The sequence below is a fragment of the Lagopus leucura genome, unplaced genomic scaffold, assembly GCF_019238085.1.
Source record: "Lagopus leucura isolate 7727_CA_CO unplaced genomic scaffold, USGS_WTPT01 Super-Scaffold_760, whole genome shotgun sequence".
NCBI lineage: Eukaryota > Metazoa > Chordata > Aves > Galliformes > Phasianidae > Lagopus > Lagopus leucura.
Window position 1 is genome coordinate 7,993,051 of NW_024962257.1, and position 24,678 is coordinate 8,017,728.

Genomic DNA, 24,678 nt, shown 5'->3' on the forward strand with positions numbered 1-24,678 from the left:
CTTGGATGCTACTAAGAATGTTCTCAGTGAGCAGCCGAGAGCTGGCTGGCCTGGTTGCTGGGGGACCCACATGTTCCCTCAGGGCACTGCTGGCTGCTCCTCGTGGTACTGCTGGAGGATGTGGGCTCCTCGGGCTGCCCACACTGAGCCCTTCTCACATCCCAGAGCTGCTCTGAAGGGGTTCGTACCCATGTGTAAAAATAAGCAGGGGATCAGAAGAGGGGAGGGAAGCACTTGGTCTTGTGAGAACTGGAAACAAAACCACAGGATGGCATCTGGATTCGTCCCTTGATGGATAAGACTGGGAAAAGAAATGAAATCCTCATTCAGATGATAACTAAACCTAGAGGAGAGTGGACGAGCAGTGCAAGTTCCTTTCCTTTCTTAAGGAAGGACTTGTTGTTGAACACTAATGCTGCAATTTTCTTTAAATAATAGAAAGCTTTTTGGGTTTGGACATGGAGGTGGAAAATAGTACCGTACAGAGAAATGGGATGTCCAAGTGAGTTTGCATCTTTAAGCAATATGAATTTATTTCAAATTAATCTAAAGCTATCCGTCTGCAGTAGCATGAAGTTGCACTAAAAATACCTTTGAATCCGAGTTTGTCCAGAATTCAGGCAAAAAAGGAAAACCATCAGTCATCCCTGACTACGTTTCAAAGCTGAAAAGGTATATTTCATCACTTGCATGAATCTTGAGTAGAAATAATTGTGATTCAACAATTTCCATTATCTTAGTTGAGAACTGGAAGTGATAACTCGGAGCTGGTCTAAATTGTTGCAGCCTCCTTTTGGTGAAACACTGAACCTCACCAACACAGCAGCTTTTCTGAAATGCCCTCCTGTTCCTTTCGAATGGCATTTGCCGTTTGGCAAATTTTACATTTCTACAGATTAATTGGATAAAGCCAGACTGGAAATGGCACAGTGCTGTGCAGTAGGCATTTTGCATCCCCACAACTTCAGGCTTTGAAAGAACAGTTACCTCAGCGGGTTGGGCTCCCTACCTGGGCTTGTTTATTGCTTTGAACATCCAGACATACTTTTATGACTCATAATCATCCATAAAGAAATTTAACTGTTATTTAAAATGCTCTGTTGGGAAGGCGCAGTAGCTATTAATTAATTATGCATCAGTAAAGCAACAAAAAGGCAGGCAAAGAAGCAGTTAGAAGTGTTGGCTGGGTCTCTGCTGCCTTCAGAGCTGGATTTATGTCTCTGCTCCCCAGGGTTAGCTCACTGGTGAGCACTGGGGCTCTTCCCTTCATACTCCAGGCACTTTCCTTATAAAATACTGAATGATGCATGAATATATTCATTAATTAAAAGTAGATCTGAATGTATCTGATACAGAAGTCTTGCTGGTACTGGTGTGGATTAGGAGGTACAACCGACTCCTAACGTGAGCACGGTGCCAGAAACCATGAGAGGAGAACACAAGCACTTCACAGTGTCTTTGAAATGCATGAGACTGAAGACTTGAGAAGAGTCAAAAGCTCCACCCTAACCCCCCTATGATCTGCTGTTATACACTGCTAAGTGGAATTAGCAACTGAAGTGTATGCTTCAACTAACAAGGTTCACGAACATCAGTTTCACTACGGCATCACTGTGCTGGTGAGGATTAAGGCCAAGGAAGTCAGCACAGAGCTGTGTGTAAGCGGGATAAAGTCAGACCAGGTTACAGAGGCAGGAGGAGCATTCTGGAGATTGCCTACACCCACTGCTGGCTCCAACTTGAGCTGCACTTGGCTGTATTTGGTTCCCATTTGACTTCCATGCTGATTACCATGCTTGCAGCATGTCGTGTTTTTGTGCGGTAATTGGTAATCTGGAAAATTTGTGCGTGCAAAGATTGGTGTGCAAGATTTAATATTGGTTCCTGCTGTCATACTGACAATGAATTAGCATTCTGGACTCTGTAATATGTTCTCAGCAGGCAAATGTAATTAAAGTGAGCACACGTTGGATTTCATATTAACAGTCAAACCACCTTTGGCAAAAGGTCTCTGTTCCTTTGGGATTATACACTAAGGCAGTGTAATTGTGGTGTCAGGTGTAATTGTTGTTTTAAAAAATGTTTGCATCAGTGTATTAACCCTTTCCACAACGTTTGACTTTTGGATTTAAGAAGTGATTTTTTTTGAACGAAAGGGCTGCCAGCAGACGAGCATCCTCATTTCAGATCTCTTCAGCTCTGAGAACGTTCTCCTCTTGAACATCAAGCATTTGGTCATAATGTGTTGAATTAGTTTCCAGAAATTTCAGAAATTGAAATTGGTTTTACATTGAGGAGAAGATGGTACTTTGTGCGATGAAGAAGAAGTGACATTTGAAAGAAATTGCCCCTCAGTTGCATTTGGTTCTTTTAGATAAAATGGGGAATTGTTATGAAAGCTCGAAGTTGATCTGCATTTATATACACAAAGAATTGTTCAGAGCTGAAACATGAGTCAACCGAGCAGAATGTGGCTCAGATGTGCTGATTCTCTTTTGATACTGGTTTAATGCTGTCAATTCACCATTGATTTCAAATGAGTGACTCCTGCCTCATAGGAGGGGACGAACTGAGATGAATTCAGCAGATGAACCTCTTTGGCATGTTTTAGCCTTTGAGCTACAGAAAGAACAAATTCCACAGCTGTGCAAAGGTGCCTACAGCTGCAGCAGTAATTGGAGACCTGGTGATACCTGGAGACCCTGCTGGTCCTGTGCTGGTGACTTTGGGGTGTTTGCCCTTCTGTACATCTAAGGTGCCAGCATTAGGTTCCTTACTGATCTCCCTGGCATGTGGGGAGGCGTATAACCAGTTTCCTAACAGACTGTTGGGGCTTTCCCCTCATTTCTCTTCCCCCCTGCAGCTCCTCATCCCCCAGTTGCTGCTGTTACCTGCAGGCTGTGCTCGGTGCCCTTGGCTGCACAGACCTGCAGCTGGGCAGCCAGTGAGCCTGGAGCTGTCACTGCTGTGCTCTGCCCAGAGCCTGTATTTTTCCTGCTCTTGTTTTTTTAAATAAACATGCCGTTTTACAATCTGTGAGATGTTTCTTGTGTTTCACACTTTCTCGTCTCCCAAATGAGTTTTTCTTAGCAGTTTTGCTGCCAGTTGATGGTTTTTCTGTCCTGCTTTACCATGAAAGCCAAGTTGTGAGTGAATTGTTTAGTTTGGAGCTCCAGTCCTTAAGCAGAGAGGCACTGAATCACATCTGAGCATGGTGTGTTTTGTTTTTCAGCCTCCTCTTGTGACAGGAGTGGTCAGTTAGCTTGTGTATTGTGAGCCGGCAGGTAAAAGAATTCTATTGGAAGCCAGTGTTACCGGATTACACCTAAAGCTTCAAAGCACTTTTTCAGCACGGGCTTTCCCTAATTTCAACACGTAACTCCTTGGACTCGTGCCCTGCTCACAGTGTGCTGCACCACTGCATTGTGCCTGGAGTCCCGCGCTGCTGCACGGCTCTCACTCCTGCACCAAGCTCAGTGCCAGCACAGGTGGGAGCTGCAGGTGCAGAGCTGAAGTAATCTCGGGAATAATATCCATTGTTATCTTTGTCTTTAGAGAGAGGTCAGTGTTAAAATTGCAATTTTCAGCATTGGGCAGATACTCCTTGTATGTGGGAGAGGGCAGACTCCTCTATGGGTTGCTGTTGGAGCAGCTCCTTGACATCCAGACACATCGCAGCCTGGTTAAAATCCGTGGGAAATCTGGAGCTCCAGTCTGTAAATGATGGTGTTATTGCAAGAATGCGTTGCTCATATGAATTCTCCCCGGATGCTTTTAGCTGCAGCCAGTAACTTATCAAAAAAATACCACTTTTCTGCCTATTTTTTTTATTGTTGTTGTTGGCTTCTGTTGTTGTTTTTACAGCAAACTGAAATGTGTACAGAAAAAAAAACACTGCAGATTGCTTTTGTTGAAGAGTTTCCTGTGCCATCAATTTGAGTTTCTTCTGCTAGTGGTATGCTAATGGCACGGAGCAATAGAATGAAAAGTCTTTTGCTTTAGCGACAATACTGTGCTTTTTGTCTCTGTTCTTTGTCCCTAAATATAAGTGTTGAGAGAAACCAGTCCAAATAATTTTCATGAGAACATTAAAAAAATCATCCTAGCTGTGATAGATCAGGTAGTAACTTGTTGCTTGGTTGCAAACCCTGTTAGCTCAGGGGGATGGGTGGTGAAAGGACAGGATGCCCATCCACCTGCTGGGACCTCAGTCCTCTTACTGGTAATGTGTCTCAATAGCTGCTGTCCAGTTGTGAAAGCGGGAATTTAAATGATGCATTTTTTTTTCCTGCATGTTTAATTCTGTCTTTACGAATGAAAAGGAGTTTGGTGTTTAAGATGTGTTATCCATCCGGTGAGCTGTGGCCAGGGACTGTCAGGTGATGGACGCACAGTGTGTTGCAGTGTCGGCAGGGGCTCAGGGCTGTGCTGAGCAGAGGCAGGGGGCTGAGCAGGCATGGAAGCGGCCGTGCGCCCGCAGTGCCGATCCCGACACAGCGTGGAATTGAAGATATGATTTTCAAGGCTCCCTAATTGGATTAGAGGGATTGTATTAAAGATATGTTGACTATGAAATGTTTAGAGGATTAATGCTCCATGATTTTCTTCTTAAACCATCTGCACTAATCCCCCTTGATCAGCAGCAGCTTCTGGAAGGCATTGCAGCCAGGAAGGCAGCGTGGCCCCACTGCTGCCATCCCAGAAGTGCTGCAGTTTGCACTTGTGGCTTGTGTGAGAATTGCCGTTCCTCTCTTTCTCCTCTCTTTCGACCTATGCATGTATGATGAAATCCAGCTAAGGGAGTGCAGCGCTATTTATTATTCAGATGTTATTGTAGCTTTGCATACCGTATGAGTAATCTTCCAAAGTCTGCCAAAGGAACCACTGTTAATTGCTTACAATAGAATATATTTGCTGTTGGAAATGTCACAACATAATTATGTTCTATTTCTCTGTCTGACAAGTAATATACTGGAAGAAAATTGGTCCTCTTTTTCTTCCCTGTTGGGTAAAATTATTCACGCTTACCCTTTCAGTAGTGTACATGGTAGCAAGCGTTCTTGAAGCACAAGAGCTAATCAATGATAAAATAATTAATGTGTCACTATTAAGACAGATAAATGAAAAATACATCATACAGGGAACGTGAAGTGCATGGGGTAAGGTTACGAAAATTTAAATTGCCCAGAATTAGTTGCTCTGGTGCATATAATCCAGAGAGACATAAAACAAGCTCGTTGATGGATGCCAGTATTAAGGGAAGGTCCAGGTTTCGGAAATGTCTCGTGATTCTATCCGGCAGCCCCAGCTCCTGCTCATCAGAAGGCCGCCTTTGTTGCTGGGTGAGTCGATTAGGCCCGGTGGTCAGCAGGGCTGGAAACAGAAAGTGAATGATTGCGTAGTGCAGCTCTGCTGCTTGAAGCAGCCTTGGATAAGCCATTGCTAACCAGTGTCCTCTGCCACAAGGGATATTTCGGAAGAGTTACGTGTCAGCCCACGGGCAGAAGAAAAAGAAAAAATTATTCTCTGAATGCAGAAATTGCATTTATTTGGGAAGCCAGTTTCTGAGGTGTAGCATTTAATGTTTTAGTTTAAACATTTCAATTGTGATTATTTTTTTCACTGACCCACCAGTGTATACAGTGCATATGTATGCACACAGATTGTACGTGTATCCGTGGTACGTACACATATGTGATTCTGATGTCATGTGCATCTTTTATTTCCGCAATATGAGATTCTTACAAGCAATCAGATGCATTGCAGTGCTGCAGCTTCAGAAATCCATGGAGGTGAACTCAGTGGGATGTGGCTCTGGAGTGGAGCTGCCTGGGTGTGTGCTATTTATCTTTTGTCTCTATGAAGAAATTTCTGTTAATTCCACTTACAGTACAACTAGTGTCAGCTAAAATGTAAGTCTGAACTTTGGCAGTGTTTTCCAACACATGCTGCAGGTTTGCAGGTTTATTTTTGCTGCACTGTTAGTGTCAGTCCTTCTCAGTGCCTAACCGATAAACAAAAAACGATAAAAGTGTTCCCTTTTTTCTTCTGTCCAACATCATGTTCGTGGTCATCGTGGGCAGAGAATCAAGGCAGACTCTGTGCTTCAAAATCTGATTTTAAAAAAACAGGGGACAGATGTAATGGGAATCTCAAAGGAAGGGTGAATTTGTAGTTAGCAGCCCAAACCCTCATGTGATATAAACGATCTCGCTCCTACAGTTGCAGTGAAGTTACCCTGGCCTTACACCAGCTGGTCCCGGTGACTGACTGTTCATTTCTTAAGGATATCCAGGGAGACAGTCCTTGATACGGGATGTGAAGGATGGCAGCACAGTGGTAGAGCAGAGCAGGAAAGCATTGATCACCAGGTAACCAGCACGCATGTGTCTGCCTCTTCATTCCTCAGCAGTCTCAGCAGATTCCTCCTGGGCGGTTATGTGAAATAGAGGCTATTCTAACCATGTAAGTGCATTTGTATTCACTGCTTATTGATTACTTGTGCTGTGAGCATGACAGGAAGAGATGGAATAAAGGTTACAGATGTGCCGTTCTCCAAAACAAAAACAAAAATCAAGAAGAAAACACAACAGAGTGCTAGAAGAAAGAAAGATTGGTTTAAATGCTAATTTGAGGCTTGAGACTTGATATGGCTGTATTTCTGTTACAGTTTGTGTTGATGATTTTGGTGCTTTCTTGCTGCCTTGATTGCTCCGTAGCAATGGGTTAGTTTTCAAGACCAGTAATGTCAGGGAGGAAAAAAGTTTGGCTAACATGCTCCAGCAAAGCTACAAGTAACTGAGATGTGCCTCCTGGGAACATGGCCATTTTCATCATTAGAATGATCAGAAATGCAAACTTGATAGTTAGCATAGCAAATGAAGATTAGTGTGTGCTGTGAGAGCAGTGTAGCAGTATCAGATAATTAGACTGTCGTTTGCAAAACATAGGAATGGTTACAATAACTACTTGAGGCTGACTGCAAGACAAGGCGGAATTTGTATTTGGAGCACAGCAAACTGCTTCCAGACCCAGCGCTGCCTCTGTTCTTTGAATCCCACTCACACGATGTGTTGGTATAGCACACGCACACATGTAGTCTGAATTTCTGCACTGGGGTTGATTTTGCACAGTCCTGTGTTATTGCAACAGCTTTGGGATAGAAAAAATAGAAATCTTTGTTCTCAGGGTTCTTCAGTGTGAATCCTTCATATGGTGTAGAGACAAATATGGTGTGGAAAACCAAGTTTCCTGGTGCAGGTTTCTTTTATATCTAATAGACTGTACCCACCCCAATGGGGCAGTGGTTCTTGGATGAGTATTTGCAGTGGTGCACACAACACAAAAGTTAAGCAGCTCTGACAGGAAGGTGACAGAGCAGGGATGGAAATGTTCTCTTTCAATTTCCGAAATAGAAAATCATCAGATTTTTTTCCCTGGAAAAGATAGAAATAATTCATTGTCTTATGATCCAGTTGTGAATATGAAACAGTTCTCCATATGTCTTCTCTCCTCCTACCTTCCTTTCTTCACACACACTTTATTTTTCTGTTCAGTGAAGGTAGAGATCCTCCAGCACCAGAGTTACAGTGCAACTCAACCCAAATCCATGATTATAACCATTTTCCCTTACTATATTGTACTTCTGCAGGGGCGTAAAACTGCTTCACTGTCCACAAATTCACTGCGTAGAAACTTGCAATGATCTCCTGCAAGACCTTGTCCAGCTGTAAGGCAGGACTCCTCTCCTCTGGCTGCCTGCAGCCTGCACTGCCGTGTTTGACACCATAACAGCAGGCCCAGGCCCACATCAACCCCTTTGTTCCAGGCAGGGCTTCTGCTCAGCATGGGAGAACAGTACTGAAATCTGTCTCTTTAATGCTGAACGGACAAGTCATGGAGTGCTTGTACATCACGTTTTGCTGCTCCCCACCTACCTTGCATTGATTTTTGCTTACGGGTTACTTGATTGTGTGAACTTACAGAGGATCATAAATTGCTTCTGTAATTCATGGCAGAGGCTGGGAATGAAAAATACTCAAGAGTTGTTGAGATAAAACATTACTGCAAAAAAATTGAATATCCACTTTTCAATAGCAGCATAATTTCTGAAATTTTATCCAAAGTCCTCGATGCTAATTTGCAGATAGTAAGTACGGGTAACAGCAATTTAAAGGAAATCTGCAGATCATAACCAGGAGCGTTTCATTTTGTAAGTCATAAGCATTCCTCACAAATCCCTATGCCCTGGGGACAGCTGCATGGAAGATCTCTGCTGATTCCATCTCTTCTGCTTTGCTGAGTGTGTTGAAACCCAGTAAGAGAAGGCGTGTGTATGGCCAGCCATGTGAATGATTTGCAGCAGGAGCCAGGTGTGCTTTGCTAAAGGCAAAACCCAGGCAGAGGTGATCAGCAGAGGCACTGAGCCCCATGGTCTGAGCATTGCGCTCGTGGCCTGACGGGAGGCAGGGGGAGGCTGGGGTTCCTTGCAAGATGCATCAGCATAGAAATCCATCTGAATTAAATGTGCTGCCTGGCTCACGTTTTGATGAATACTCACCTGCATTGTGACAAAATCCTATTTGGGTTCTGGGTTCTGGGACAGCAAAATTTGCTTTCTAACCTGAGAGCAATTCACATAGCATGCTTCAGGAGTTACCTTGTCTGTGTAACATGTCCTCACTGGAGGGTACAGACAGGGTACTCTCCTGAGCCCTGTGGCTTTACTGAAATGGATCATTACAGTAACAGAGCTTCCTCTCTTGCTTTACACCAACAAGAGCGTCCTTGTAGATAAGTCCAGAGAAATTTTCCTATTTTCAGGTTGTCAAACAAAGGCTTCTCATAAGATCCTAAAGGCTCACCTGTAAATTGCCACAAAGCTGTTTGTTTTGTTGCTTTTATATGTACACACACTGCCAGCTACTTCTGCTAGTAGTTGTGTTAGAAACATGCAAATTTCTAAGTAGAGATATTTTTTTTATTCCTGTCTCCATTTGAACACAGCAAAACTGTCTTTGTTCTGTGCTAACCAAAATGGAAGAAGTTTCAGACGAAGCCAACCCTGGACATTTCCAGCCTCCTGGATTGTTAGGAGTGCTGAGGAATTAGAATGGAGGAACACAGAGAAAATCTGCAGCTACTGCTCAGTGGCAGAAGTGGTCCCAGGGCTGCTCCTGTGTGTTCAGGCAGGGATGCAGAGCTCTGCCTCTGTGGAGTGCTTAGGGCCGGGATTCCTGCTGTACTGGTAGCTATCTGATTGTGTTATGAATGTGCTATTGGTAAATAGTGTGCTGAACCACACAGCAGTGCCTCTTGTGATGTCCTCTGTCAGCTGATTCATGGTATCAAGGCCTGGCCCATGCACAAAGTGGTGTTCAGGTTGAGTCAGCAGTATCCAGGCATTCTGCTGAACAGACAGGACGATGCCAGACTTAGAGTAGAAATGGATGGATTAATTTACAAAAAAATAATATGGCTCACAGAATTCATTAAAAGGTTGCTTGGTGCTGCTAGAGAAGTCTGATGATCTCATTAATTAGCACTAGAAGTAATAGATTAGTTGGTTCTGAGTTCTTTTGGTGGATGATTGAGCATTATGTGGCACTACAACAAATAGGAAAGTGATTGCACAATGTTTATTACTCTGGCATTTAGTAATACTGCAGTGGTTGAAGAATAAACTCTTAATTATGAGTATTGATTTCTCTGGGGCTTAGAGAAGGCAAGTTGGAACTGCGCTGGAGAAGAGGTTTTCCTGTTACCTGCAAAAAGAGATGTGTTTTTCCTGGCAAACTTCAATGTAAGTTATTGAGCAGGAAGCCAGAAAGGCAACTTCCAATTTTCCAAGTAAGTTTACAAAAGGCATTTTGTCACAGAGCTGAAGACTGCTTTTTTTAATGTGACATGAAGGCCTATGGTGTGCCACATGCATGGTAGGTCTGTTAGGAACACTGTTGTTAGTGCTGTTATACTCTTCCCATTGTTTATACAGCCCTGAACTCCTGCTGTATTTATGGAGCGAAAGAATACTCAGTGTTTCACCTTATTCAGAAATCCAGCTGGTTCTCTATTTAATCAGCAGAGCAGTCTGCTCATCAGCCCCAGACTGAAAACAGAGAAGTGCCAGTATAGAGCTGAAGCAGCACATACTCTGATGTATGGAAAAGTTGCAATGTTCTTACCTTCGTGAAATTCCAGGCAGGCAGGGAAAGGATTAGAAGCCAAAATAGCGTGCAGGTGGAAAATGTGACTGAAAAAACCTGAACCTTAAAAGGCAGAAGGAAGAAACATAGGAAAAGAGGAAAATAACAGAGAGGAGAGTAAGTCACTGCAGGAATTTATTAGAGAAACCCGGTAAAGTGCGGTGGCATTTCAGATGCAAATTCAGGAGGATTTTGTTTTCAGTAATTGCTAGGTAAATGATAGTGTGGATATTGAAAGCAAGTGAGTTTAAAATAAAAGACCCACAATGCAGCTATTTTAAATTCCTGTCACCTTCTGCATATCATTGCAGAAAGCCACTAATTTCAGTAAAGAGGTATCCAAAAATGTAATGAAAACCACTAAAAATATTTGTGCCCACTGATGGGACATCGACAGCTTGAAATCAGAGCAATTTAAATGAAAAATTGCTTGTTTTAGCTATTGCAATTGCCCTTCAGTCTCCTGTCAGTTCTCCTTGTATATTTTTTTCCTTTCACGGTCACTTTGTGTCCCTGCTGCTGAGCTGAAGCCCTGAGCACACACATGGGGAGGCTCAGCAGTGATGTAGGAGGAACAGAAGAACTGAGTGTATGTAAATGCCACAGTAGACAAACTGGATGTGATAGAAGAAATGAAATTTAAATTCTGTTCTAATCTTTTAATCTGAGTTCATCCGAGTCTTAGTGAGTTAGTGGATGATTTTGTAAAGAAATGCCATTTAAGTTGGTGGTGTGCTTTTTAACGTTAGGAGTGATTCATGGCTAGAGATTTTTTGATAGGCAATCTGAACACATCTTGAGGCATTAAAGTTGCATTAATTTGTGAGCAGTACCACTCCAGATAGACTTTCCCTGAGGGGCTGCAAGGAGGTAAAGGTCTTTTACATGGGACAGATAGGCACATATCTGCCTTTCAACCCCTTATGTGGTACAGCAAAGAGCCTTACTGCAGAGATTGGATGCACTTCTCACATGGATAGCTTTTCTTGGCCTCCAGGACAGAAGAAACATGTTATCTAAGGCAAAGCACTACAGAAGTATGGCTGAGGAGAAGGACCTGGAGGGAGTGTCACTGGAGATGCTGAAGCTATTCCTTTCCATCACATGGTGCTGCCTTACAGCAGGATCTGTCTTGTGGTTGTCTAAAGAAACGTTTCGATTACTCAAACAAAAGTGCATAAATCTATTGCATCTGCTGTCGGTGTGTGAGCTGAGCAGAGGGGCAGCCCAGGGGGCAGGAGCTGGAGCTCGCCTCTCAGGACACACTCCTCTGCTCTTCTTTCCCACACAGCAGGGCTGTGGAGCACCCACGGGCTGAAGGACTGCTTTCCTGCTGGGGGGACCAAACTTCCCACCCAACTGAGTGCTCTGGTTGAGCTGGTTATTTATTGGATACATACAGGTGCATTGAATCTGAAGGATCCTGTTACGCCAGAGCACGGTGTATGGGTTAAGTTGATGTTCTTGCATGTGATCACTGCTGCTGCTTTCACCTGGCGTAGCTCATGTATGTCCATTTCTGCACCTTTCTCTGTAGTGTCAAGTGAATGTTTGAATCCTGCTCACATTCACTTCTATTTGCAATAACTAATAACTATTTCCAATATAATTAGAAGTTCAAGCTTTTCAGGACGGTCAGATAGATTTTCTTTTCTGACAAAATGAACCAGAAAGACAGCACAGATGAAAAATTGTACCTTTTTTTTCTTCTTTTTTTTTTGTTTTTTTTTGTTGTTTTTTTTTTTTGTTTTGTTTTGTTTTGAGGAGCTCAGTTGCATTTTAGACAATGATACTGCCTAGAAAAAAAAAAGTTTACGTTTGCAAGGGGGAAATGGAGGCAGGAGTGATTTGGAGTTTGTTAATCTTTGGGGTGCTTTCCTTCTGCTTACATGCAAAATTGCAAGTTCTTCCTAAAACATTTCTATTGAGAAAGATCCTGACAAGGTCAAAGGGATGAAGATGTTGTTAGATGAAGAGTGAGTGGTAGTTTTTAGGATAAAATTAGTGTTTTCTTCTATCATGGTCAGATTTTTGAGATGAAGGCATGTTACACGAAACCAAAACAGGGCTGTCTACATTCCTGAGTAAAAATGTCCCTTCAGCACTAATCAGTACATCCAGCCAAAAACCTACAGTGTGGTGTTTTCCTTAGAAAATTGAGACCATAAATTCCTCTGTTAGTATAAAAAAATAAAAAATAGATTTGAGAAAGGATTCTGAGGCTCAGTCTCACACATGGAGAAGCAGAGGTGCACAGGATGCCATTTAAATGTTCAAGGCTACTCCTGCAGTTGCAAATAGATGCTATCTGTCAAGATAATCCTCAGCTGCTGTTAAATAGCAGAGTTTTACCAGCCTCTCAGCAGAGCAGTGCTGATCAGAGAAATGAGGGTTGTTTGATGGAGCGAGGGGTCTCTTGCTGAGGAGTTAGCTTTGGTATTCTGAAAATATTTTGAACAGCACTTAGAAACTTTGAGGTGATTGCTTTGAAGGTTCAAGTGTGTGTGTCCAGGCAGAGCTTGGTGCGTCTGACTCAAAGAAGGAGCTCAGGCTTTTGGGTCCTTTCCTATGCTCATGTGGCTCGGTCTGGGTGGAAGCCTCCAGGTGGGGACGGTTTTGGTGCAGCATGGGCTGGCACTCCTTGGAAGTTCTCACTTCTCCTTAGAGACTGGTTTTTAAAAAATGAGCCAAGGTCAAATGCGTGCTGCTCTCAGATACACTCAGAGATGTCCTGTGTTTTGTTTTCAAACAGGAAAAGCCAACAACAATGTACAGTGGGATGAGGACTCCGTAGAGTACATGCCAGCCAATCCAGTCAGGATCGCATTTGTCTTGGTTGTTCATGGCAGAGCTTCTCGGCAGCTCCAACGCATGTTTAAGGCTATTTACCATAAAGACCATTTTTATTACATTCATGTTGACAAGGTAATATATCACTGGTTATAAATTGCCTGTCTCACCATCTGTCAGTCTACCCATCTTTGTCATCTTCTTCATCTTCTCTTTACCTCTGCCACATAAAGTGCATGTCACTTCTTATCTTTCCATCTGTTACATGTTTGGAGCCACGTTTTGTATAACTCTTTCTTGTTATCTTGTCTGTGTAAGAGCTTTCATCTCTTTTTGTATGTCTTTGAGTATCTATCCATGTCTGTCTGTTGTACACTTAGTAATTGACACGTTGCTGCAGTGGCCTCTTAAATGGAGAGCTGACCTGAGGTCCTTTGGGGCAGCTGAAGATGCAGGTGTTAACAGAGCTACCTAGGATCTACTGATGAGAAATTATAACTAAGCATTAATTGTACTGCTTAATAGTTACTTGAGTTGTAATGAAATGAGCTAAAAGAGGGAGCTCTACACATTTCATTATTAACATTTTGCAGAAGAAGGCTGTGCGCTGTAGCAGCTGAAGGACAAAGGTCACTACACTCAGGTAGTCAAGAAATACAGCTACTGGTTAGTCAATGCAGGGAGGGACAGTTTTGGACAGAGTAACTTGAATATGTCACTTTTTTCTCCTGTAAAGCGATCCAATTACTTACACCGGCAAGTGCTCCAGTTTGCTAACCAGTACCCAAATGTGAGAGTCACTTCCTGGAGAATGGCAACTATCTGGGGAGGAGCAAGTCTTCTGTCCACCTACCTGCAGAGCATGAGGGACTTAATGGAGATGAATGACTGGCCATGGGATTTCTTCATTAACCTCAGCGCTGCCGACTACCCAATCAGGTACAGCAAGTCTTTTAAGCACATTTAAACACGTCTCTTGTTCCTAAGGGAAGTAAGTACTGCTGTAAGGGATGGTGTTTCTGTGCTGCAAGAAGTAGAGGTCATAGGAGCAGTTTGTTCTGTTTTACAGCAGGAGACTCCTCTTGGTGAGGCTGGTGTCTGATAACCGTGGTTTTGCCTTGGAGACTGTCACCTTACTGTACCCTATGCATCTGTGGCTGCAAGCAGCTTAGCAGAACCAATTCTTCACTTTCAGTGAGGAAGCAGGTGCTGCTCTATTTAGTCCCCATTTCCAGCAAGGGGCACCTAGAAGAGAGGCTGAGTAAAGTAATGGGAAACACCAGAGCTAAATGAACTCCAGGCATGGAGAGATTGCTCCCTGCCAGGGCTCTGATCAACAGTTTGATTTGATGTCTCAGAAGGAGCTGAAGGTGTGAATGTAGATTCAGTGAAGGTAATGTTCTGTTCTTCCCTTTTTTAGTACTTTTTCTGTAAGGGATAATGATAGTAGAAGTGACAAATAAGTTGCTAGGAGTCAATTATATCTTCAGCACCAACCATTCCCTGAATGTCTCTATTCAGACACCATCAGGGAAGGAACTTCACACATCACCGCATGATAAGGCTTGTGATTTTAAGTGAAATTACGTTCTTTCTGCATTTACATAACCCAGGCAATACAACTGCATTCAGTGAAGTTTACTACGTTATGCAAAAGTAGGCAATAAAAAGGGGAAGGAGAGTGAAAACTACAGAAAGCAAAGAACAACTGTGCTTCAGCTGTTGTTTCTAGGCTATAAGAATTATCAAGAAGAGAGAAGGAGGAAGTTCTCCTTGTGACATCTGTTTCCCTTCATACTGAAAGGAATCAAGGAAAGGGAAATAACTTTCTTGGGTAATTCTCCTATAAGTGATGACATTGCATGCTCTTTATACTAATACAAAATAAATATATTAGCAAAAGGCAGTAAAAAGAGCTGATTAGATTTCTTCAAGATCTCAAATAATGGGACTTTTCTGAATCTTCCATCTCAGACAGGAATCCCCACAGAAGTGTGAATTGAAAACAGCATGAGCTTTTGCCTTAGGAGGGATTCCTGTGAGAAGTGGCAAAAGGCTTTGTCACTGGTGCCCATTTCTAAGCACTGTCAGTCAAATGCAGCGTGTTTTGGGGAGGAAAACTAGGCAAGAATATAAGAGTCACAGAGAGTGCACTGATATTGGACCAAGGGAGCTTGAACTTAGGACTCAGTATTTCACATTGCATCTGATTTGGTGTCCTACAGGAAGAGCTGTAGCAATTTTGGCTGGATGTTGTGTTGAGGGACATGGTTTAGTGGGAGCTATTGGGAATAGGTGAACGGTTGGACTGGATGATCTTTTAGGTCTTTTCCAACCTTGGTGATTCTATGATTCTAGGAATGTGTGAGCAATCAACTATGTGTGATTGTAAAGGAGAGCATGTAACATTCTCTGTGTCTCCTGAGTTCTGCAAAAAAAGTAGCTTCTTACTCCCTGTGACTTATTTTCCTGCTCAGGAGTCCTACACTGATGATAAAAAGCAGAATAATGAAAGGCAACAGAGGAGAAAGGCAGGTGATGTGACTTGTAATCAAGTAAGATAAATTATAAGTGAATAAATGGTTGGAGGTGTAGTGTAATTACAGGACAGTCCCAGCAGATGTATCCAGTTACCATGCTGTGGTATTGTGTTCACCCTAAACGTAATCTTGTAGCGCTGAGGCCGTGACCTGCAGCATTCGCAAATGCTCTGCGAAACAAGTTAAACCTCAGGGCCAAATGGGATCAGTCACTAACAGATGTGGCCATAAACAGCCACAGGATTTGTTGAGTAGGCTGCAGTCAGTTCTGCATTAATGGATTCTTTGTAGTATGCCGTGGTATCTTAAAGTCATTCAAACTCCAAACAAGTGCCATTCAGCTGGAAAAATTCCAGGCGTTTGTTTCTTCATGGTGGGAATTGTTGAAGGCTGCACTGCTGCGTTGCAGCTGCTCTGGGATTGCGTGGTGGGCTGCCAGCAGCTGGGCAGGCGCTGAAGTGCTCACTTCCCTTTCTGTCAAAGCTCTCTGTTACCAGAACTGTTGGATACAGGCTCCCCCTCTACACGATGCACTTCAACACAAAGTAAAATCCCTTTTTTAATGCTGTGACTTCAATAACAGTGAATTACAGGTGCTGTAAAATTTTTGGAATGTGGACTATTACAGTTATAAACCCTAGAAAATGTTAGCTCATCAAAAATATGTATGAGTCTATTTAATTTCCATAGTAGAGGTGCTATAAATTAATATTCTTTACGATCTTAGGAAGGCGCTACCTCTCTGCATACAGGACAGATTGTTTTTTCAAGAAACAGTAAATAGGGTGTTTGAGGGGTTTTTGCTTTTTCCAGACGTTAGGCCATGATTTGTTAGATAATGGGCTAGAGGCAGTTCTCACACTGGTTAGTCATATTGCAGTGTTTTTAGCTAGGCTTCCCTGCATAAGAACATATGAATTTTGTGGATTAATAGTTTTTATCCAGAGCTGCTTCACATTAAGCTTTCGTTTCCCATCTGCCATTCCATCTGTAACACTGAAACCTTTACTGCTTCTCTTCTGATAATAAAAGCTAATCCAGCCTTCTAAGTCAGGAGAACACATTCTATATGCGGGGTTAATTCTGTATGATGAAGCCTAAATCTGTCTGGGGAGCAGTCTGCTATGCTCACAGGCTACATTACAAGTACTGGGAACCCTTCATCTTATAGAAGAGATGCCTAGAAGCAGATGTCAAGGATCACAGCATATAAAGGCACAGGGAGAAAAAAGAAAGAAAGAAAGAAAGATCAGAACCATTCATTATGGGAGGGGAGCAATTAAAATAGAAATAAAACATATGCAAACTAAGAAAATGTGAATATCTCAGTTGCTGTAGTCGTGCCTTAGTGTTTAGCTTTTGAAGCCTTGGTGGACTCTGTCGAGCAGGTACATACAATGAGGTTCTCATTCACGTGCTTCTAGTTGTCACTGCAGTAGAAATCGCTCACACAGTCTGAGCATAGAGATACCTCTGAGAAAATACTGCATTTTCCATGAGGCAGTAGGCTGTTTGTTGGCCTGAGGGAAATGATTTGGAGCATCATCTAACTTGACTCTGCTCAACCCTGATAACCATAGTGAGTAGGAGAAGGAGCGATGAAATGGCAGAGAGATACTTTGGGATGGGAGTTTTCTGACTTTTTTCTCTATTTGCTCTAAGGCTGTGTGGTTTAGGGTCTTTTCGTTGTTTTAAGGGTTTAGAAAAAGGCACATGCTTTCACGTTTCTCAAGATACCGTCTCCCACAACCATAACATTCACAGAGAACAAAAAATATACCTTCCTTTTTCTTAGTTTTTTCATGATTATTTTTTTTTTTTGAGGAAGAAGTCTGTTCTTCTGAGAGTCTCTTTCAAAGCTCTGTGGGAAAGCTATCAATGTCTTTATCCTTTTATTTTACATGCGTATCTATTTGCATTATTTATTGCCTCTGACAAACAGCATCAGGTAGTCAACCTTACCTTCAGGGACTGAAATTTCACTCCCAACAAGGGGAACTATGGTGAGCATCTGTTGATGCTGAATGTTTAATGTGCTTTGCAGGAGTTCTTGGGTAATGGGACAGGTGAAGTGTTGTGCACTCAAATGATCTCCTTGAACTTCCTGATTTAACGGTGAATGTCCTGTCAGTGCTTACCTGGTCACAAAGCTTGTACAGAGGATACATGTAATGAAACATTTGAACTTCTTGTAATTTACAGTAAATCACTGAATCTCTATCACCAAAGGGATCACCAAATCTAATTGCCAGCTAATGCTCTGTCTTTAATAAAGGTCAAGCGAAATTATTAGCAGAAGCTTGGGGAGTGCTTCAGAATGGTAAGAAAAAAGAGTGGCTTATTTATGGAAATGGGAATGCAGACAATGCTGATTTTCAATTATGAGCGATTGGGTATAATAAGAAAACCAGTAAAACTATTGTGTTTTGGTAGCTCATGCTATGAAGATGAGTTCATTTTAGGATAAAAATTTTATTGAAATGTCTTCCTGCGTTGTGAAGACTTGGTCAAATGAGATAGTAGAGATTTTGGTGTGGAACTTGAATATGTATCAAAGTACTGGTAGCATCTGGGGAAGGGTGGATACAGGCTCTAAGAGAGTCAATTGAGTGATCTAACTGGGACCAGTACTTTCAGTAACAGGTGCCAAAATTCATGTAACTTGTGATGATCATCTCTGTCAGTCAGAATTGTATTCAAAAATCAAGAAACCACAGCTGACAGAGAGCTCTTGTTTTATTGTGTTCTCCTCTGATCAGGGGCCAAGTTAACCTTTTTAATGCTGAATAGCAATATTCACTACACATTTCAGGGTTCCATAGGAACTTTAAAGATTCCCTGTGAAGCAGGTGGACCTTTTTCTCAGGTCAGCGTTTCCAGTCCATCAGCCAGCAGCAGGCAGGCAGCCTGGCTCTCAGTCTTCATTTGCTCCAGCCGACCTGTGCTCCTGGCTCCCTAGGGGAATTGTTAGCGAAGATAACCACCCAAAATCAACAGTTTTGCTTGAATTCCTGCCAAATCTGAACATGGCAGGCAGCCTAGCAGTGATAAAGCTGTCCTTTCGTTCACCTTTCTTCTTCACAACTTTCATCTCTCGTAGCTTACATGTCCAGGTCCTGCACTTGGGCCCCACTAGGGACCAGAAATTGCTTCCTTTGGGTATCAGGAAAGGAAACAAAAGAGAAAATGTTTTGCCACTTTTTCAAGTTGTTTTTCAGGTGATGGGGTGACCCCAGGGATTAGCAGTTTCCTTATTTCAGCAGAGCATGGGTGGCTGACACTATGTAAAGTTCACTGGAGATGGGTTTTGTTCTGTATAGCAGATTTCCGATGACCTGATAAGGTTTGTTGTGGACTTTTGACCTAATGGCCAAACCTTTCAAGCGGATGACAGAGAAAGAAGTAGTGAGAGAATGCAGTTTGTACTGAGTGAGCAAACGAGACTCAAGCTCTCCATCTGCTTTTACAAAACTTCGCAGCTTTTGCAACAGGCAGACTCAAAGTGCGCTACTGGGAGCACAGGAAACTAAGAACTGAACTCTAAGGTAGAGCACTCTAGCTTTAAGAGAAATGTCTGAGACTCAGCTGTGCCCTCTTGTTGTAAAATTACAAATCCAAAGCCAGCAGGGCTGATGGAAGCTGTGTAGTAGCAACATGATCACCAGAGACATTTGCTCAAAAGGCAGTTATGCTCTCTCTCAACTTCTCATCATTTTTACTTAGCCAAACAATCATCTTTCACTGAGTTCTGACTTCAGAGCCATCTCTTCACAGCTCTTTCCTTCCTGGTAGTACATATTGAGCTGTTGCTCAATGTGAGAGCCTCTGTGAAGGATGCTGGTGTTCCAGGCCTGGGTTTGACTTTGCACTCTGATCATGCACCCCTTGCAGCGCTGCTCATAAAGTCAGGCCTTGCCAATAGAGCAAGGAATTGGCAGTAGGGAGATAATACGTTATGCATGCTTTAAAGTGTGTTTCAAACATGATCCTGAGCTGAAGCATGGGAAAATAGTATTTATCTGTTTTGATGGCAGAGCAGGTAGCTTTGGCAGTACGGCATCTGTTAAGATGCCAGCATCTAAGGTTTTTGTCTTGGTGTTGTAGCTGACATCGTATGCAGTTTTGTTTGCTCAGAATATCTTTATCTGGTAAGCCAGACATCAGTCCACTCTTAATGCTTCCCAGGAAATCTTCTTTCCTATCCAAAAAGGGACTTTATCTATGTTTTCCATATATCTGCATTCTCTTACAGTTTCAGATGTTCTTCTTCCTTAAATCCCTCAAATAACCTTTTCTCCTTCTCTTCCCTCACTTCTCCAGCACATTAGCCTGAGATTTCTTTTAAGGTTACATTTCTGGTCTGTTATCCCACTTCTCTGGTTTACTGCTAGATTATCCAGTGGTTGGCAAAGCAGAGCTTCTGCACATGCTGTTTGCAAAGGGTGGGGGGTGACATGTTGAGACTTTTATTTACATCTGGTGTTAACATAATATTTTCTTCAACCTGGCAGTGATGAGAGACCCGCCCTTGCTGTGTGCAGCCACAGCAGATGAGGCTGCTCCTTCTTCACTTCTCCTGCTGGGCTTGGAGCTACAAACAGCTTTTGTTTTTTGTAGGATTGTGACATCTACAGCACTTCGTAGCTTTGTGCCTTCTTGGAACTTCTGGAATGTTCCCTGTGGCAGCTTTAATCTGGCAACAAAAGTTAATGCGCCCCAGATTGGAGGCTGGTTTGTCTCTGGGTTCATCTCTGCTGTTCATACTGATTAAAGAGGTTCTCCAGTGCAGAGCCAAAGGGTTTGTTTTCAGCTCTTTGCTGTTTTCTTTCTGGATGCGATTTGTTTTTCATTTATTTATGACTAAGAAAAAAGGTCTGCCTCATAAAAGAATTAAGTGCATGTCTTTAGTGAATGACATTCAGCCTTACCTACAAACAATAGCAACGCAAACATTGTGATAATGTGCAGCATCAGTTCCTAGGCAACACAATTACATTTTTTGTCTTCAGGATGCTGGAAGAACATCTCGCGCAGTGTTTTGGTAAGGATAACAGATCTGTTAGGGCTGAGGGCTCTGAGCAGTATGAGGGATCTTGCCAGCTCAGCTGCTTCTCCTTCACAGCCCCAGGACTCTCTATGTGACCTGCGTTTTTCTTGGAGCTTGTCTTTGTGGTGAAAGAGTCAGGAGTAATCTAGTCAAAAAAGGGTCCTTAGTGCAGAATGGCACTTGTCCTTTAAATGTGTCACTATTGAAATTCCCCACTGGCTGGCTTGTATTTGCAGGCCCTTCTCACAGCATTCCGGCTGCTTAGTGCCTGTGGGCAAGAGGCTGCAGCAAGGTTTGTGGCTGGAAGTGGGTATCGGTCCTCAGGCAAGACGCTGTGTCCCAATTCCCCCCCCCGCAGCTTTGCTCCAAGCAGCCTTTATTCTATAGATGTAATTGGGAGAGGGGTAAAAAGAGCTGCAGAGAAACAGTTCCTTGTGAGTTTACCTGGGCTCTGGGAGCGGCAACTTAATCTCTACTGAGCTGTTTTTTATAGAACGTTCAGTAAAATGATTATCAAATTCCAAATGCTAAAACTGCTTGGAAAAGGGAAACGTTTCTGTTATAGCACTGCATTTTAAACATGCTCTCCCTTTGTAGCCCTGCAGAATTCTCTCAGGAAATTAAAAATCTGTTGAAATTGTCGTTAAGAAACTTCTTTTGTTTAGATTTCAGGATGCCACTCGCAATAAAACAGCTGCAAAATAATATTGGGTGGCAATTGAAAGTGAAGATGAAGCAGCAACATGTGCCGTTACCTTTCATAAGTCACTCTTAAACACTAAGGGGCCACGAAGGGGTGAGCAAAGGGTTGTTTCAGTTCAGCCTTTCAGTTGGAGATGCTGAAACTGAAAGGAGAGGGAATAGGTAAACTGTTTTCCATCAAAATAGGGCTAAAAATGTACACGAGTTGAGTGGTAATTGACGTTAAAGATTTTTCTGCCAATTTATATATAAATTCGGGTCTTGTAGTATTAAATTATGTGCTTTGACATTTTGTATGTGCTCATTCACCGCATATGAATGAGCGGAAGGGCTGATTGAAGGAAATAGTTTGCAACAGAATTACAGCTGCTTTGGAGTAACAGATCATTTGGGACATGCTGCAGAATGCATTTCTTTCTCCCAAGATAATTTATTTTTGCTGTGCTGATTAGTCAGAACTTTACATTTTGGGATGCCATGGAAGCTTTGGCCTGGCATCTCCTAGAGCAGAAATTCAGGACCTCTCCTTGCTGTGCCATCCCAGGTAGAATTAACATGTTGTTGGCTATTACAATCTCGTGTTACATTTGAGTACTTCATTTCTGCTTGCCCTGCACAGTCACAGCACATTTGTATGGTACTTTCCATCTGTATACACGAGTGACAAGGTGGTGCTGAATACAGCTGACTGTGTTTGTGACTGCACTTTAATTCCAAGCTGATCTCAGGGGAGGAGACCCTAAATGGTTCACTGCAGTAGGCATTCCACTCGGCAGAACACAGGTCAATTATATCCATCATTCAACCTTTCGTCGGGGTAATTGCACTCTTCGGGAGTGTTAGGAGCTGGTTTGGGGCCAGGTTGTTTCCAAATACTGAATCGATCTTTGTTTGAAAGCTTGCTTCCACAAAGTAATTTTTAGCAAGTAAACTTGCTACAATGCATTCTTTGGGCATCTGAAGTTCTTTCTTAGGTTGAGGTGAAGCACTGGTTCTCCTGATGAAACAAGACTTCATTGGTTGCAGCTCTAAGTGAGTGTGAATAGCAGCCTCCCGCCCCCCAGCTATTCTCTCTCCAGCCCCAGTGACACCAGCTAATGGAGCCAGACAGTGACTTTGATGTTTTCCTGCTCTCTGCTAGATGCTCATACCCATCATCCCAGTGCTGCATCCCTCACTGCCATACTCCAAAGAGTAGGGCAGGTCATCAGCTGGCCCAAATTGTCAAAATAAGATTATTGCTCAACCCAAATAAAGGTAACAAAATGTGACTTTCCGTTGTTAAAATCAATTAAGTTTCCTTCCATCAGCTCTCAATTCATTATCCCTTTTACCCTCCAGGCCCTGTTCTTCCATCTTTTCAGACTCGGTGTGGAATTAATGTTAAATCCCATTAGCCTGACCCCGTTTTCCCCATTTTGCCTTCTGGTCCTTTGAATTGATGCGCTCCGACAGGTTGCTCAGCAGCTCAGGGATCAAAGGGAGTGGCAGGCCCACGAGGAGCTTCCAAAGTAGAACTCGCATTGCTTTTAGCCAGGGTTTGTGAAAGGGCCTCTGCAGCAGGGCTGGCCAGACGGAGGCCAGCTGCATTGATGGCATGTGGGTGCCTCCTGTGCGGGGGGCCCAGGTGTGTTCCTCGAGGTAACCCGTGTTCAGGGGATTGAGATCATCAGGAATGAGTTTACATTCCATCTTGCCTATTCCTTGGAAAGAGTGGGCTGCTCAAAAGGATTTCTTTGTCTAGGTAGATCTTTCCCACTGCCACTCTGTGCTGTGTAGAGCTGTGCTGGCTGTTTTTTGCAGGTTTATGTTGCAAATTAACCAGGGAGGTAGGCAAGACCCAATGTAAATACTGGGTGACAGAGCTGTGCCTCTCGGGGTGTTCTGCTCCCACTTCCAGCAGTGTGATGGTGGTCTCAGATTTGCTCCTGTTTGCAAGGTGGTGTGAACTCCTGGGGTTTCATTGCCAGTGAGGTGCATTGGGTCAGCAGCACGGTGGGTGGCAGGAGCACTACAGCAGCACCTACCCCTTGTGCCTGCAGTGTATGCCATGCACGGGCCCTTCCCCCTTCTGTGGAAGAAAGTGAGCATTTTTTATTATAATCATAATGAGAGAATCATTTTTGTTATGACTTGCCCTAATAAAATTCAGTTGGATGAAGGAATAAATTCGGTAGGAAAGTGAAGTTGCCTTAAATTTAGGCTCCTATTTAATTTCTTCTGTTTTATGCCGAGATGCTGATAATTTAATTTTGAAGTTTGTGAAAGAAGAATTGCTGAATGTAAAATACGCAGCATGAAATATATACAGCGTACACAAACGAAAGGATCCCACTCAGCCCAATATTGAGACTTTTTTTTTTTCCTTTTAACCAAAGTCTCACTAATTTGAGTAATGGACTTGTTGATCATTTCTGCCGCTCACTCCACTTAATCAGTGATTATTGTTTTCATCCAAATGGGATGTTTCATGTAGGCAGATGGGGCTCTGCATGAATATGCTGTGGCAGCCAAACCCTGGAAGAGCACAAAGCAGGACATTGTTCTGTGCTGCATGAAATCCCAGTGCAATGATAAACCTAAAAATCTACCACATTTGGTTCTGATCATGAAATATCCCTGGATCAGGGAAGTTTCTCACACTTTGTTTTTCTTTTTTAAATTCAGCACAGGATAGTGGTGTGTGCCTTAACCCTTTGTGGTGCTGTGTCCTTGCAAATTATGTTCACAAATCGATAGATCAATAGGAGGCTGCTCTGGTTTGTTCCATAGGGACTGGGTTTGTTAGCTTGTTAAATAGGGTGCTTCTGTCTATTGACCTCTGCATTGAGGCAGTTTAGTAGTAGAATGCCTTGTTGTGATGGTAGGTAAGGGCAGCTTTGTGAAAAATAGTTGTCTTGGTGGAGGTGTTTCAGCAACTGTTAGAAGTCATGGAGTGACATCACTTGGGCATGTTAATAAATTGGGCTTGTGGGGAGAAAATGGGTGCTTCAGAAGTTTTCCTGTGGAGCACTACCTGCTGTGAAACACGTAAGCAAAGAGAAGAGAGCAGCTGTCAGAATGGTAGGACAGCGCTCATTTTAGGCCGTTCCCAGGCTGTGCACACAGTCCTGCAGCATTCCTCCCCAGCCCGATCAGCGTGGGGTCTGGGCTGCAAACCTGCAGTATCCCAGCAGCCTGGATCAGGCTCTGATTAGAAGTGTATGAACCCCACACTGCAGTATTTTTCTCTTCTCCAATCTGCATGATTTTACTTTCCAAATATGAATTAAGGGGCTGCCACTGGGGCTTGATAAACAGTTTTTGCCACCAATGGAAATGTCTTCTGTACATTCAGTTCAACTAAACTGACACCTCTTCTGAATGTGGTGGGATTGGAGTTTTGATTTGCAGC

The 24,678-nt window shown here is 43.0% G+C and overlaps 1 protein-coding gene across 1 annotated transcript in view; it reads left to right on the plus strand.

The window, feature by feature from the left end:
• The window catches only part of XYLT1 (xylosyltransferase 1), a 144,717-nt gene that overhangs the window by 79,919 nt on the left and 40,120 nt on the right, over positions 1-24,678 (plus strand). The window contains exons 3-4 of the mRNA XM_042864299.1: positions 12,958-13,130; positions 13,732-13,934. Coding sequence (XP_042720233.1) covers positions 12,958-13,130; positions 13,732-13,934 — 376 coding nt within the window. The remainder of the gene's footprint in view (positions 1-12,957; positions 13,131-13,731; positions 13,935-24,678) is intronic.